This window comes from Hirundo rustica, chromosome 1, assembly GCF_015227805.2.
Source record: "Hirundo rustica isolate bHirRus1 chromosome 1, bHirRus1.pri.v3, whole genome shotgun sequence".
Classification (NCBI taxonomy): domain Eukaryota; kingdom Metazoa; phylum Chordata; class Aves; order Passeriformes; family Hirundinidae; genus Hirundo; species Hirundo rustica.
The window spans coordinates 71,451,680-71,469,598 of NC_053450.1; the positions used below are offsets into that span (position 1 = coordinate 71,451,680).

General features: G+C 35.0%; 1 protein-coding gene across 1 annotated transcript in view; it reads right to left on the reverse strand.

Annotated features, from left to right (window-relative positions):
- Positions 1-17,919, reverse strand: part of ABCA13 (ATP binding cassette subfamily A member 13) — a 159,638-nt gene that overhangs the window by 17,880 nt on the left and 123,839 nt on the right. Inside the window, exons 45-47 of the mRNA XM_040054983.1 lie at positions 10,991-11,141; positions 3,974-4,108; positions 1,396-1,499 (exon numbers count right to left, since the gene is read on the reverse strand). Coding sequence (XP_039910917.1) covers positions 1,396-1,499; positions 3,974-4,108; positions 10,991-11,141 — 390 coding nt within the window. The remainder of the gene's footprint in view (positions 1-1,395; positions 1,500-3,973; positions 4,109-10,990; positions 11,142-17,919) is intronic.

The following is a 17,919-nucleotide window of genomic DNA, read 5'->3' on the forward strand; positions in this document are numbered from 1 at the left end:
TCAAAACCTGATTTTTACGCAACAAACCCTCTCTATACCTTACACATGTATTTGCTGACATACATGAAAGTACACTTCATATGTAAAATTCCTGTAGTTATACAAGTAAATAACCTCAAAGCCCCAATGGCCTTCAGAATATAGTATAGGTAGTATAAAATAATTTCTCCTTTCTTCACCCTGGCAAACAAAGTGAGCAGTATCACTGTAATTATTTTCTGCTTCAAGTCATTCATTTGTAGAGCTAAAATCTGTAGTTAGTACAATTTAATGGATTTTGTTTGTTTGTTTGTTTACATCATATTAGTAATGAGATCACAGGTCTCTTCTTTTTAGCTGGTGTTTGACAACTAAAGTTATTCTGGACTGAAAAGTCAAAGCAGTTTGTTTTTGGTTTTTTTCCCCTGAAAATCACTGAGCTGAATTCACAATGCATAACCATGTTCCCTAAACGAGTGTACTGGTAAGCACTTGGCCATCAAATACAGGTACATGATTTTCATAATTCAGCTTCCATAAATAAAACACTAGAAACTTTTTGGAGAATTTTTCCATCAATAATAGACTGGGACAACAAATACTTTTTAAGAATCTCTAAAAAAAAAATTAAAATAGAAAACATTGTAGGAAGTTTGGCCACATTCCTTTATTAATTCAACTATACTTCAAATCTCATTTGGCCAGATGTTTAATTGCTGTATTGATTTTTTAATTTTGTCTTCTCTGGACATGCTTTTTTGATCTCTCTCTTATTTACAGAAATTTCATATATAATTATACATACTATATATATATTACCAAAGGGAACTTTAATTTATTTCATTTCACTATAGATGTTACAAAACAGTATTGATGTTTCCTCCATTAAACCAATATACCAGTAACCATATCAGAAAATTGACAAGATATTTAATGTAAATGGACTCTTCTAAGAGGATGGGGCCTCTCCTACCATTTCCAGTAATGCATAAGGGAACTGCTGATGCATCCATCTTCAGAATGCCATTGTCTACTCTTTTCACTGATGCAAAGCAGAAGCTTAATAAAATCAAAAACTTTTTCATTCACACCTCCCTTTGTAAGGATTTTTAAGGTAGCCAGATACAAAAAAGTAACCTGATGTTCCAAGCAAGAAGAGACACTACAACACTGAGTAAAAAGAGCATGGAAAAAGAAGAATCAATTACATCCTGTAGCCCTGTAGCAGCACTCTATTCTTTAAAAATTAAATATGAAAAATATTTGGGATTTAAATAAGTTCCTTTTTCATGGATAAGAAGGAATTACCATAAAATTTCAAGACTTAATCTGTGTTTCACAGCAAAGTGAGCATGTTTTCAGAATATACTCCTCTGCAGCACAGGAATAGGTTGGTTGTTGGGATAAGGGTCTTACCTGTGGGATGTCAGCACAGCTGCACAGCCATCCTGAACTTCCTTCAGGATAGCTTTCCAAAGGTAGCGTTTAGAGCAGGGATCCATCCCAGAGCTGGGCTCATCCTACAGGAAAAATGAAAATGACACAGCAGCATGGAAAAAGCATACCACAAGTTCTTTCCAGCATGAAGAATTAACACAATTCACAATAAAATCATATATTTGTCTCTTTAAATGTCACATTTTCAGATTGTCACTTAAGTGACACCCTGATCAATATTTTGCTTTAGTACCTACCGTTTAATATCTACATTTATGGAAAGCAGGTTTCATTAAAGAAGTATATATACATAAGCAGTATTTAAATCTAATCTATTTGTATTTATAAATTTTCATCTTATATATGAATTTTTATATGTCATATATGTATAGTTGTAAGAACTTATTATATTATATCTGTTTAATTATATACATATACTCTTTTTGAGAAGAAAGGCTTGCAAGTGGTTTTCCTCTCTTTCTGAAGGTGTTTGGTGACTATTTCTGATCTGCATACACATCTGCCATGATCACAAAAAACTGAAGAAGTCCTATAGCTCCCAAACATCTACACTGCCCATCCTATAGCCAGGTGTGTGATAAGATGTTTGGATTTGACATCCTGTAACAGTTACTCCTACAGCCCTTTTAAGAGGAATTTTCACCCACAGTGGAAAGATTCACAGGATTAAATAACATTAACTCAGTGCAAACCAACTGGCAAACCCATTTCCCATTTGGATGGCTTATGTGAAGAAAGACGTGCTGTTACAAAATCTACATTTCCCCTTCTTATCTATTCCTCCTTTCCTCACTAAATCAAATTTTCACTTCATCCACTCATGGAAACAAAAGGAACTACATTTGACTGACAAATCCAGTCTCTGTTACTACAAAACTAAGAAGAAGGAAACTCTCCCAGTTGCTTTTTATCCAGTGGAATTCCATGGGGATAGTCAGCACCTGTTAGACAGATATCGCTTTGCCCTGTTATTTTCAGCAAGGAATCCCAGCTGAAACCTGGAAGTAAAGTTTTTAACACAAAGCACACAAAACATCCGGTTGAAGCTAATTTTAGTGCTTCACTACCGATGTCAGAGGTTAAAAAATTCCGTTCAGTCTCCCATTATCTGTGGATTGCTAGCAAAGAAAACATAAAAAGCAATAAACATAAAGCAACCCACAATATTGCTCAAATTAATGGCTGTGATCCTGGATGCAATTTAGAAGCAAATTCAGTAGTTTATATTGGTGTCTTTGCTTTCAGGCAAAATAATAATAAAAACCCCTTTTGAAATACTGAAAAACTCTGTTAGGATCTGCTCGCTTTCTAAAGATAACAAATCTTTTAAAGAATTTGACATGTTTAGATATCTTTCTTTCCTCTTTTCATTCTATATGCAACAGCCTGTGTCCTACAGCAAGAAGTAGACTGAAATAGATACTTGCAGTGGTACACTGTCATAAAGACATTCAAAAAAAGTTGGAGCATTTCCTAAGATCAGGAAAAACAACTGATTTAAGATAATCTCCTCCTTTTATTAGCTGAACCAGGGTCAGTTCAAGCATAAAATGCAAATATCTTTGCTTAGAAGTGAAGCACTGGTAGGCAGTTAGAAGCAACAAAATGTATCTAATCTTCTGAAATACAAACCCCAGAGAACATCAATTTTATCGGTTCAACTTAGCCTGCAGCCTCTTCCTGGATGCCCTGGTTTTCCTCTCAACTCCGAGGAGCAACTTTCCTACCCGACTGTTTTGAAAGGTTAATTGCACTGTTTAACTCTTCCCAGCCAAGTTGTAAGAAAGCAGTGTTCAATATTCTTTAGTGAAACAATAGGCAATGGTATGAAAGAGAATGTAGTGTCATAATGATGCAGTCCTCAAAGCTTTTTAGCTCCCTGGTCTTCAATACAAAAGGCTTTGTTTACACTGGAGTGGCCAGTGTCAGGCCTGAATGGGCAGTAGTATGCAAGAACCAAAACAATCTGGGATAAGTAATTCAAATTAATATAATTTGTAAGTATTACTTGATTGTGTGACTTGTGAATGCAACAAAATGTAAGAACTAGTCAGATTTATTAAATAAATACAACCAAGCAAGAATTAGGAATATCCTGAAAGAACACAGTTCAATTAAACACGTATTTGGACCACGGAATACTACAACTGTATTTGTGTTGAGGGCTTTTTTTTTTTCTTTCTTTCTTTCTTTCTTTCTTTCTTTCTTTCTTTCTTTCTTTCTTTCTTTCTTTCTTTCTTTCTTTCTTTCTTTCTTTCTTTCTTTCTTTCTTTTTTTTCTGCTCACCTAATTGCTAGAAGGAAGAAAAAAATAGGGAAAAAAACCAGCAGCAACAATTTCACTTTATATTTTTGTGAGCACCGGAAAATAAAATTAAAGTAATTCATATAGCAGAACAAAGGAGACAGTTGTACATCTGTGTATCAATTATTCCCTGACGGATCAGGAAACTACCTGATTTTCTTCAGAGCAACATACAAGACAACAAAATTCAATGTAGCCCATTTTTCATAAGCACAATACTACTTTTACTCACCAGTAAGAGTATTTGGGGTTTACCAACTAAAGCCACAGCAGTAGAGAGCTTTCTTTTTGTGCCAGCGCTGTAGGTTCCCACCAGTTTGTCAGCATGGGCATTGAGGTGTAACCGGTTAACAAGGTCCTCTGCAACCTGTGGTTTGCAGATTTGAAGGTCAACAAAGACGATCCAGATTACGTAGCATTTGCGCATAGATTGAAAGAACATTCTGTTCATGCATGTCAAGAAAATGTACGTGTTTCCTTATTTACCCGCACTTGCTGCATATTATTACTTTTGAATCTTAAACACAGACAAAAAGCTGCTCTGGGGCCCCTTCGTTCTTCAAAAATGATATGGATTTTCTCATGCAGAAATCTGGCTTTGTCACTGCTCAGCACAGTCATTTGTATTTGGTTTGTGTCCATGGGTCAGTGATCTAAAACATCTCTCATTTTGACTTATTCTCCACTATTTATTTGATCAAATACCTGAATAACTGAAAATTCAAGCAAAAAAAATTCTCCATCAGCTACAAAAAAAGATGAAAAAGTCAGAAAAGCAAGTCACAGCTCTGGATTTAGAGTTTCTTTAAGACAAAATGTAACAGGATTAAATTAATATAACCTTTGTAATAACTGAGAGGGGTAAGTTGATCCTAGCTGGATTAGTTTTAATTGCTTTAACAAGAATGTATGATCTGAGCAAGCTGGGAAGGCATGTGAGCACAGCTGGAGACAACACTCATGCTGTCCTCTATGGCCTTTCTTCTTTACCCTGTCAGAGACAGTCCTTGACATACAAGGCTCCCTAAAATACTGGTGCTAGAGAATATTAAATGTAGCAAAAATCTTAATCCATCTGTATCAGCTACTACTGCTGGACAGTCCAAGAGGGTATTGCTCAAAACCATGACGGACACAGCAGCAACTTTTCTACTTGCTTCTGCCAAATGCCCCCTGCAAAGAGGCAGGTTTTTGGCATTGACTCCTGGGGGGCTGTGTCATCAAGGGGTGATCAACTTTGTGACAGAGCAACTGTGTCTCCCACCTGCATGTATTGCTCAGTCTACATTAGATGCAGAGAGTTGTTTAGTGTTTTTTTTAAAATCATAACAACTGTTAAACTAGTCACAGGTAGTATACTGAAAAGTTCAAGGCTTCTGCTATATCAAAGTTAATTTACAGTAATTCATTTCCAATTAGAGATTATAGCTGTGGCTTTAAAAATGGTTAATCACCTAAGCTATATTCTAAGATAATATAGTTGAGCTTTCCTTTGATATGTAGTATTTTTCACTTCCAAGTATAGGTCTCATACACAAAAGCAACATACAAAGTTAAGTCTTCTAAAGAATATGGTAGACAGCTTATCCTGTCTACAAAACTGACTCGACTGCTACTACAGGGAATGCATGAATGTTAGTGACTAAAGGACTATCCTCCTACATATTCACCAACAGTCACACAAATTAACAGGAAAGCTCATAAGAATTTAAAACCAGAAAGTGAAAAAATATGCAATCACATGTTCACACCAAATACATGTTTTAAACTACAATAAGCTTCAAGAATTATTAAAAAATAATCAAGAGAGGACTACGCATCACAGCTGAAATGTAGTAAAAACCATTCTTTAGCAATGACTAGAACCACTCTTTCTAAGACTGAAGTGTCATCTGAAGTCAGCCTTTTTTTAAAAGAGACAATGAATTCTGCATGGGGAAGAATTTAGAAGGTCAAGGAACAGTGCCAGAGACTGGAGAAAGTAACCAATCAAGTTAGACGGGTCTTCCTGTAGTCAGTAGCCCCCAAGGAGACTCAGTCATGTCAGGTATGAACATAAAGCTCTTTGTAGGGAGCAACATTAAAAAGAACTAACTTTGCAAGATTTGTAATTCCTCACATAGAATTCTCCTCTCTGGTGTGTGCTCAAGCATTCACCATGACTACATAATCTCCTGCTTCATAAAAGGAGATAAAGCCTGGCAAGCGTCCTGCTATAGAAATTTTTCAAGACAAAGTTTAAAAGATAAATAGGTAAAAAGATTGGGGTGGGAATCATTTCATAGTACCCACTTTGCTGTGGCTTTAAATGTGGAGAGCTTCCAAGATAAACCTTGCAGATCATCACAGTGCACAACATAATCTGGCCCGGTATCTAGATATGCTCCTTTGGTGCAAAACATATTAAATTAGAACTGATTTGGAGCTGAATCACATCAGCAACATAAAGGCAGAAGGAAAGGCCAACTTTCTTATTCCTAAATACTTCCCAGTTGCACCTAAAAGACTCTCATATTCCTGATACCCCCCTCAACTCTTATATTTCAAAAGAGCACGGCAGACTATGGTTCAGCAATAGAATATAGAGCTCAATCTTCTTTGAAGAGATAACCCCAGACTTTATTTCTTTAATGCATTAATAAGATTTACATGAATGCATTAATAAGATTTACAGTAATGTTTCAGCTTCATCAATAATACCTAAGCAACAACAACACAGTAACTTGAATGAAATTAGAAATATTACATATTCGATATATATTAGCTATTTTGTAGAGGAGCCTAAATATCTCCATTATAACTTAATTTGTCTGTATAGCCAGTGGTTTGCATCACAGTACATTGTAAAATAAATACAAACTCCCTCTTAAACTACTTTAAATGAAAGTCAGAACAGAACATGTGGTCAATCTTCAGATACAGAAGTGGTGTATCTTCAGATACAGATACACACATTTATGCCAGAGAATTACAGTTCTAATGGTTTCCTTCCTGTAGTGAATGTGAGATATATACAAGAGCACCTTCTCTCCCTCCTTGTCATATTCACCATGATTCTCTATTTGAATAATGTTTCAATGACCTTCAGCAGCAAAGAGTGAGGATATACACCAATTTATTTAGCAAGCTTGTAACACTGAGGCCAAATAAAAAGCTAGAGTCATATGCAAATATATACATTGTAAGCACACTTGGACCATGAAAATATTTAATGTCAATTCATGGCCGTAATAATGTATTTAAACTTTCTCCTTCCTTCCTCCCCACACCAGCAGTAAAAATAATAACAGAGTTCACATCTACCAGTTTGATATTTCCTTATTTCCCAATATTTCTTAAAACTATTTACTTTTTTTTTTGTCATCAATTGTAATATATTTAGCCAAAAATTTTCCCCAAAATTAATTTGGACTAGTCCACCTAACTTTAGAACAGGCATTGGAATGAGCTGTTCAATCTGTACCACCTAAACAAAATCCCCCAATACTTTCTGGGGTTCCTAAAGACAACATTCATTCCAGAAGAGGCTATAAGATAACTTTTTGCACACATGCCAATATCTGTGGGCATGATCTCCCAAAAGAGGCATGATCTCCTCCATCCACCAGGGAACTAAGAGGTGTACATTCATTCCACTGAAAAGCAGTAATTGTGTAACCACTAATGCCTATATGGCTTTCCACTGACTTTAAAAATTACCTCTAATAATCAAGTAAAAAATCAAGTGGTGTTAAGGAGTTTCAGTCTGTGTGGCTTCCAGAAAAACTTGGAGTTAGTGAAGACTCAATCTATTCAAAGACTAGAAACATCATAGTGCTTCTATCTTGACTTGAAAGGCTGACACAATAAATAAAATGCCTATATTCTTGCTATTTATTTAAACAAATCCTTGTAAAGCAAATCTGACCCAATGCTGAAAATGTGTATCATACCCATTATAAATGATAATAAACATGGACTGAATTCTAGGGTAATCTGAAAAATCACTTTATATGTCCAAAGCAGTAATTCAAAGTGTCAGTTTCTGAGTTGATACAGTGTGGTTTGAACATCCTAAATAGGAATCATTCATCAATTCCACACAAAACAGTATTTATGTGGCTTTCAAGTAAACTCAGAATTGTTAGATTTCTTGCATTTGGAAAGTGTATATCCATGGTCAAGTTTCTGGGGAATAATATCTTTTATCCCAAATTCTCATAAAACTGTATACACTAATTCTGCTTGGAGTCCAAAAAAAAGTAAACATACAAAGAATTAATGAATTTACAGATTCCCATTTCCAGAACCTACAGAATGTAATATGTAAGGAAATAACTGAGATTCTAGAATCAGAGCAAAATCTTGCCGGAGAGTTAATGAAAAGAGAAAGCATACTGACATTCAAAAAAATTACCTCAGAAGACCTGATAAAGCTTCTTTTGAGATTTGCAACAGAAGTTTTAATGCTAATGAGGGATGCCATTTGATGCCGTGCTAATAATTTTAATTATTTTAAAAGTTGAGTGCTGTAAATTGGAATAAATTGAGATCTAGGAAGTTAATATACTAAAGAAATAAAAATTAAAATTACTGTGCTTAATCAGTTTCTTTCTAAACAACCTAAAAGCTTTATTTCCAATTTTCAACAAAAATTTTCAGAGCAGATTTGTGAAGTGTAACAAAACTTCACATTACACATGAAGCTTAACATTGATAGTAAATGACCCATTTTTCTCCTCCTTTCCCATTCATTTAATTACTGTTTTGGAACATTAAGTGCACTCAACTTTATGTCAGGCACTTAACTCCTGCTGCTGATAAATCTGTATAGCAAAGGATTTGGTCCTTGAAGTTAGTGCTTCAATAGACAACTTCAGCAGCAACGCAACCTGTAAGTCACCTGCCTGCTCACCAATCTCTTAAAAAACAAAGTGAGGGTATGTTTCTTTCCTTATCAAACCAATGTACTCTCTAGAATATATGTCTGCGCATATTAGCGTAATTTGTCACTGGTAAATATTCAGAGGCAGGCTTGGAGTGCTGCATCATAGCAGGAGAGAATGATGAGAAAATAACCGCTTACGTTTCCATACAGCTGCTCCTCTAAAGCATTCCAAAACCTTCTTTTCTTTATAGGCAGATAGAATGCTCACTTTCTCCAGGCACCAACCATTTCTGAGTTGAAGCACAGCAGCTGCTGAGTGCTTGACAGCAGTGCCACACAGTCAGAAGGGCGCGCTGACAAAAACATTTGTTTTCCTCTGAGATAGCTGCATTTCAGTTTTTGATGGAAGCAAACCAGAGGAGCTAAATATTATTTGCAGGAGCACTTTGATGCCTTGATCGCAAGCATATGGCAGCAAAGTCTGCTCTGCAATATATGCAGACAAAAAACTAAGACAACTGAAAGGAAGAATGATCTCTCTTTCACAAATGTGATGCTAAGGCACGGAAGGCTGACTATAAAGAATAGTCTAAGCCTATACCTAGATCATCTGAGGCCCCGGAATGTTAATGTTTGTCATCTCTCAGTGCACACAGAAACATAACTCCTATCTAAATTAATGATTTTCATCCCTTTGAAGAGGTACACGTATGTAACGTACCATACCACTTGAGGAACTCTTTCCTAACCGCTATGGAGGACTTGTCTCTTCATGGAGAAAACAGGTAACTAAAGTTGAAGGCTTTAGTGCAATAACAACCATCCCTTAATATATTTCTTTTGGATCGAGGGAAATATATGCAAGTTTTCAGTACTCGGCTAGTAGTCGGAAGTAAAAATTAACATCAATAAGCTATGGGTAAACAATCAAACTGTATGATAATTTCTGAGAAGTCTTTAAGTAACATGTTGTTAAAACAGGTAAAAGTCCAAGCTTTGTCCTGGACAATGGATACTGCCCAAGACAAGGGGCAAAGACTTGCAAGAATCACGTATTTTACCGAGGCTTTCATCCAGAAATATCCAAATGATCATCTTAATACAGTAAAAATCCAAAATATTGCCTATCGAGATGAATACTCAATGCCCCTTACAGGATTCATACTTTTTTCTTAAACACCACTTATCTGCTGAGGAAAAAGAAAACAGGCTGCTGAGAACCAGAAAGCAGCCCTCTCACATACAGTCAAGGAACTCGTTGCAAAACATGTATTAGACCCTGAGGCAACAACCAGAAAAATGCTAGGTAGCAGGGAAAAAAAGAAAAAAAAAAAAAAAAAGATAAAAAAAACAACAACAAAAAACAAACAAACAAACAAAAACAACAACAGCAACAAAAAAAACCACTTCAGTTCATGCAGTTTTGCTTCTGGAAAAATGAAAGGAAAACAACATTCTGGAGGTTATGAGGGCACTGCTAGAGGAATAGTTACTATTTCAGATCAATCTATACAGCAAGAATTGACAGATACCAATTTCATATCACACTACAGTTTTTGCATGTTAACAGAGATGCAATTAAGCAGAAAAGACTGAGCAGCTCAAGTCAGGTCATATTAGGTCATATTGTAAACTTCCATCTGCTGATACAGAAAACCCCCCATATTTTACACCATATCCATTTTGTACTTAATTTATGGTATTGGCTGACTTCCTCATTAAAAAACAGAGTTCACTCTGCTGATCAGCACTGCTACCCCTGTATCTGTAAATCCAAGACCTGCCAGTGAAATTCCCATATATTGTCAACTTCTATGCTAGGAAGCTCTCAAAGCATTCTCTTTGGCCTGTTCTCCTTGGACAACCCCAAATTTTTGTGGCAGCTGGAGCATTTAAGAGGCTTCTCCCATCTTGTGAAGTTTAAGACAGCAGAGTGCTGACAGCTCCTACCCCAGTGCCCAGGTGTTTCATTTATTTATACAGAATCATACAACAGGTTTTAGTTCCTTCATACTTAAATCATATCTCTGAAGAGAAGGGTTTTTCAGAGGTACAAGACTTAAAATGTGTTAAGTGTGATAATGAAGGCATTGATCATTCATAAATTTAATTTCTTTTAGAGTTTTTGTGCCCAAGATTTTACTTGCAATAATGTTATTTTACTATCTATGGTGATGTTATTGTGTTTTGAACTGGCAAAACAGACAGAAAAAAAAATCCACATTATATAAATAAAATTTTTGGAAAAGAAAAACCTTATTACTAAATTTGTTAAGATGAAATATTATATAGCTTCTCATGTTCAAAAGGTACAATTGTTTTATAAACCCCACAGTCCAGCCTGGCAATAGCTCCCTCTGCAAATCTGTTTTGGATAGTTACCTTATGGATATCCTCCTTTGGAATTCCACGCAGTGTACAGTAATAATAAAGATGCTCCCAACCTGTTAAAAGTTCATCCAAGGCATCTTGCTGTGGACAATATCCAATAAGAATACCTTCAGAGCTAGCAGAGAGTATATCCATTTCAGACCTGTTTATTTAAAAAAAAAGAAAAAGAAAAGTGTATTTGAATCTTGCTTAACAAATCCCATGGCCCTGGGTTCCACCTTTGGGATACAAGACAAACACACATAACCTCAGTTCTGCAGATGAAGGAGTTTGAGTCTCTTAGCCGTGGTTACTTACTTCAGCACCACCCAGACACAATGCACACTTTTTGTACCTTTTGGGTTAGCACAGCAACCATCATGTCGCTGTTGTGACAGCGTGTGTGTCAAGGTCAACAGACAACACATGAAGAAGAGACGTCCATGACAATTAATGTTCACCAGTTTTACTTCTCTTATCTTTTCGGTAATACCTGCTCTAAGGAGACACATTTCCAACCTTGTATTGCTCATATGGGATATTATACTATATACAATGTTATATTTGTATCAATCACATTGAATTGAAGAGGACAGACTTGAGAGAGAGGGAAATGTTGCTGTGTATTCTTTGTGTGTCTATGACCACACGTACACATGTGCGCATTCTCTGAACAACAAGAGTAAAACAAAACACCGGATATTAAAGCCTAGTAACTTAAAAGACAAAACAGGAAAAAGTATAAAATTATCTTGATTTAAGAGACTTTGGCCTTCACTTTCTAGCTGTACAACATTACTTGAAATTACATTCACTGCTAAGAAGCAAGCTTGATTGCAAGGGTCTCATTACCCATAATGATACTAAATCTATCCTATTTATTCCAACATCTAATTCAACACTCAATGATGCTGATTTACATGTAGAAAAAGACCTCATGTCAAAATGAAGATACTTAATAATAAAAAAATCTGAGCTTTCAAAGAAAAAAAGTTTTCAAAAGATTCTGAGTAACAGAATGTTTTTCCTCTTAGTGGCTTTCTACATTTCAGATTAAAAGAACTAAATATATGATTAATCATTTAGACACAAAGTAAATGCATTAACTGCAGGATCTACAAATACCAGCACTAGAAATATAAATATGTATCTCCTGTTAACAAGATTCAGGAGTCTGGGGAGAAAAAATTCTACATTTTACATAATGAACCACAGTATGAAAATATATTTTAATGCTTTCAAAAGATAAATTAACGTGATTATGACAAACCTTCTGTGGACTAATCAGAATGGTCCTTTGCTGTTAATAGCAAAGATATAAAATCATGGTATCTTGGTTGGTTTGGATGGTGCTACGTATGTTATCTGCCTGCAGACACCTCTCTAAACAATGAGTTAGCAAAAAGTAGAAGGAAGATAGGGGAAAGAGGACAACAGAAGTGTTCCTCATTAATTTAAATCCACTTATAGGACATTTTCAATGATTTTTACTGTCTCAGTTTCCAACTATACCTATGGCAAATTAAATCCTTTTTCTGTAGTCACCTTTACCGTAAGATATGGATTGAATAATGCTGATCTTTTTGCATAATCAGTCAGAAGCAGTGGATTCCTTATTTAATTAATTCTAGCATAGCAAAATAGTATTCACAGTGAAATATTATCTAGATGCTGCCGAACATAGAGAGATTTGTCTGAGGTTTGTTTTGCTAGGAAGATTCATGCACAAGGTTTTCTGTTGGTGCAGCTGCTGTCTTTTGAGCAACAAGAGACTGGACTTTTGGTAATATGCCAAGTTCAGTCAGAAGAGAACAAATCACACTCAGGGGTAATTTCAGGGACATTTACTCTGCATGAACCCTGTAGCTGGACAGAAACGTCTGCAATGGGCCCCTACCATGAAGAACAAAAAGTTAAATATGGACAGCTGCAAAAAACAAAAAAAAAAAAAAAAACAAAAAACCCAAAAAAAAAAAAAAAAAAAAAAAAAAAAAACCAAAACAAACAAACAAACAAAAAAACACACACACACCAAAAAAAAAAAAAAAAAGGCAAAACAAGGCAAAACAAAACAAAACAAACAAAAAAACCCCCCAGACATCTAATGTTCTTTAGCTAGAACTATATTAGAGCATCCTTACTCAGTTTGCATCAGGAAATGAAAAGTGTCCTCAGTGCTAATTGTACACACAGAGTTCCAGTGCTCTGCCTATGTAATGCACCCTGTCTTAGGTGAACAGTATCCCACCCACTGACCTTTAGCTTTCATAAAGTGAGGACAAAGTGAGAATGCATCATTTAATATTCTTACTCAGTTTGCAACTTTATCCATTAGTGCTGACCCTGAACACTTCAAGACTTCCCATTAACACAGAGATTCTACTGTATTTACTAAAGAACTCATGGACCTTTCCACCTCACTCCTCCCCCTCGTCTCTGTATCTGTCAAATTAAAAGCATTAACAATAATAATAATAATTTAAAAAAAAAAAAAGGTAAAAGCCATATCAGGATTCCTATATTTTAATCAGATTTTTTTTTTTTTTTTTTTTTTTTTTTTTTATGTGCAGTATAATGCCTCTTCCCTCATGAACATCACAGCGTAGATTTCCAAATCAAAATTCAGGATATTATCATTCAGTTTTGTTTAGCTAGGTCCTAAGCTTTTTCTGAAGATATTAACAATATAAAAACCCAATAGATTAAAGAAAAACACATTATAATTTTTAATTATATTGTCCAACAGACAACAAGTTCCCATCTTAGAAAATTGATTTTCTGTGAAATTCAGTGATTCTCTCAGATTTAATTTTTTTGGGTCTAAATTAAATGAACATTTCAAGTACTGATGGCATGATACCAGAAAATCTTCTCAGTAAATGGCATACTGTAAATACTTTCCCCTTTTCTTTTTTAAATTTTTGATCCAATTCATTAAACCATTTATAATCCTCTTCTTCCTTAACAAACATCACCATTTTTTAAATTATCAGTATCAAATTAGGAATATATTTTTAATATTTTCTGAAATATAGATTAGCATGCAGCAAAATGCTGGTTATTTTTTTCTCAAGCTAGAGAAAAACAGCTCTTTGTTATCTGCCCTATTATTATCAAGATGCCAGAATTTTTTACTAGATTATTCACATTAAAAACAAGACATACAGGAGGAAAAAAATCAGCTCATTTTATAAATAGAGAGAAAGTATGGATTTCAATGCTGCTCAGGCTTTTGTCCATAGTTCAGTAGACACAATGACATTTTATGTAATATCTAAAAACTATAGGTAGGAAAACAGGCTTTTACACTAATACAGAACTTTCTGTATCTTTATAATAACACGGTATACTTGTTATCTTTAAATTCTGTTAGTAATTTTGATTACATCATCTGATCAAGATATAAAACATGTTTTCTCCTTCATTTTTAGACTACATCCTTATGCTCAGTCAATACTTCCCCTCGTTAGTTAAGTTTTCCTTTAGAGTGAACAGCTGCAACAAATGACATCACCAGAATATTTCCAGAAATCTTTATATTTTAAATATAGTCTTAAAGTTGCAGAATTGCATTTCTAGAACTCCTTTAGAAATGGTCAACAGAACATCTGGCATCCTCAAAAAAATAGTGGAGTCTATTGCACTTGAAGTATGGAAGATTTTCTATTCCATCCCTGTCTAAGTCCTTCAGTGAGAATCATGATATTTTAGTGCAAGACATCCTGAGAAAACATCCAGGACTCAATAAGACTTTCCTCACTAAGGATTGCTCATCTCATAGTTTTGTACTATTGAGGAAAGAAACTTGCCAGACTCTCAAGATACTGGGACCATAAACTAAAATCAGAGTATAGAAACTTTTTTGATTCAGTTGTTCCTCAACTGACTATTTCAAGGCTTTTTACATTAATCTATTTATTCAGAGTGCTTAAAGAAAGCCCTGCAATCTGATTACAGGTTATATGGGGCACTCCAGTCAGAAAGCCTTTACTGACGCTGAAAAAAGAGAACCACTGGGATGAGGGAATATGATCTTGTTTCTTTCTCCTGTATAAACTGGACCTGCAGTTTTCTGAAGGCCAGAGTGGGTATTGCAGAACTAGATTTGGATCTGGTTTGTTACAATGGCTACTACCAACATTGCTTATAGGTGGTTGTGGGCTGGCATTCAAAGGTAAACCTCAGTTTTTGGTTTCCAGAGACAACTTAGTACCCCTGATATCAGTACTATGGCTGGTTTTGGAAAAACTATTTTGCCTTTGGCTCCTCTGTGCACTTTGTTTCACTTTTATATGCTTTTTCTGCAGTTTTTGAATGCAATTAAATGCAGTGATATATATGGTACTTACAATACCACACATATATATATATCTGCTTCTGCAGAGATAAATTCCATTAATTAGTAAAAATGAAATATAAATTTACAAATTACAAAAGTACTTAGACATTTCATTGTAGTCATAACTGCACATTCAATTCAGTGCATACTAATGCTCAATTAACATTACAAAAAATCAAGGTTAAAATGTAATTAATGTAACTATAGCTTCAGTATAATTAGACTAATTATACTGATATACAGTGTAAAAACAGCTATTTCAGCCATTATATTGATGTAAATTTATTCTTCCTTTCAAGTTAAGCTATTTGAACTACATTTTTAATTATTTATCAGGCTGAATATCATACCTATCAAAAGAGTTGAAGTTCTAGCTATAAAGAAATATTTTACTTTTCTCTCTTTGTAGAGCAGTTCTTTGGTCTTATGACTTTGTAATCCAACAGCTGAGACGATTCACACTTAATTCAAATAGGATGGGGAATTGCTGTCATGGAGGATCTCTGTGCAGGAGGAAGATGGAAATTCATGGGAGATAAATTAATTACACAAGGAAGGCTGCCGAATGCTTCAGTCCTTGATGGGACAACTTATGAAGAAGATGTCACCTGGTTTATCTATTTTTTTTTTTTTTTTTGCATATGCATTCCACTACACTCTAAGTATGAATCTAAAGTCATTTCTATTCAGCAAAGTAAAAATAAAATATTGCAAAATAGAGGGCACCAAAAAGGCAAACAACCACCAGCCACATTATTCGCTATTTTACACTGACCTTGCCATGACAACTTTAAAGGATTTTGACACTTTCTCTTCAAAGCTGTGTTTAGCTCCCCTCACTTGAGAGAGGTTTTATGACAGAATCACTAAAGAGGATTTAAACACAAGTACAGAGAGTGGAAGAAAACAAAGCTTGGTCAAACTACACACAAACACACAAAAGTGGAACAGCTGTACAGTACCTAGTGATACATTAGCCCAGCAGACATTCAAAGACTATGAAGACTCACTTTGTTCTCCTTTGTTATACCACTTTGTTAAGTGTCAGCTTTTCTTTGTACATAATTTAATGCAGACCTTACTTCTTCAAGCTGTTTGACAGAAAAAGTAACTCCAAAAATTTTTACAGTTTCAGACCTTTCATTTAGACAGCTCCCACATTGGTGGCAATCTAGTTACAGCAGTAGAGCCAAGCATGAGATAATTTTAGTCCATTTTTACTCTTGTAGAGCAACAGCTGTGCTACAGAGGACACAAAGAATTCTTCTAATTGTTGAGCAGACCATGCTCACCAATTATTCAACATATTTAAGCTTCTCAACTCTCTAAAAACCTGTCGGTCTCTTAATGTCTTATAAAACCATACTTTCTGAATACAAGTAAACAAACGTTATTAAAATGAGCTACTTTCTAGCAATTTCCTTTTTTGCTTTTGCTATTTCTGCCCCTTATTAAAGGTACTGCTGGTACTTTGCTATCACTATTTTGTTTCCAGGCCTTCTGAAGTGACTGTTTCAATGCTGCTTGTTCCTTTGGCACTCTTCAGTATTGGGGGGGCAAATATCCCTAATGGAGACATGCTCTCTAGAAGATAATTACTTCTCTCTTTCATTTGCACAGATATGTCACTGATAACAGTGACAATATTAATGAGGTACACAAAACAGTAAAAAAATAAAATCCCCTGTGAAAGACATTATCTTCACAAGATTATCTGTAAGTGGTGATAATTTCCTATTATTTCTCTGACAGACTCATTTAATCACATAACAGTAACAACCAGAATGGACCTGCAGAGGTTATATAAGTTGCCTGAAACATTTTCTGCAGAGGGATTAAAAAAAAAAAATAGGTTTTTGTAGACTGCTCAGCTTGCATACTATAAATGTGCACTGGTCACACAAATTGTAGGATACAAAGTTCAGGAACATAGTGCATTTAAAATATTTACTTAATTTTTAGTGTATCAAAAAGAGAAAACCCCAATTAAAAAAATCAGAAGGCTTCCCTCTCCCAAAATCATTTTCCACCAAAGAAGGCCAGGAAAAAACAATTTGCAGAAAAGATGAAGTTGGCTCTAGTATTTAACAAACATTCCCCCTTAATGACACCCTGAGTTATGAAATCTCAGTGACACTGAAAACTAACATACATAACCTAGCTTCTATGGAATTTATTAGCTTTTGTTATGAAAACAGACATAGATCTCTCTCTGATTCTTAGGAATAAGCCTTTTTTTTTTTTTTTTTTTTTTTTTTTTTTTTTTTTTTTTTTTTTTTTTCCCCTGGTGGTGGTGGTGGTGGTGGTGGTGGTGGTGGTGGTGGTATTAAGCATTCAGCAAACAACCAACCCAGAGACCAACAAATCTATCTTTTTAAAGTACTTGAAGATGTTGTGAATCTGCTCTTTTGCCCTGTTAAAAGGGAAGTTCCTTCTCAGAGGTATATCTTTGAAATTTCTTTGAAATTATATCAGCAGTTCCTTGAATACAAGTTGATTATTGGTGTGTGAGGCTCTTTCTCTATAACCCTCTGCACTTCCAAGGTCTTTTAGATTGACCTTTCAAAAATTCTACTTGGCATTCAACTTGCACCTTTGAAAA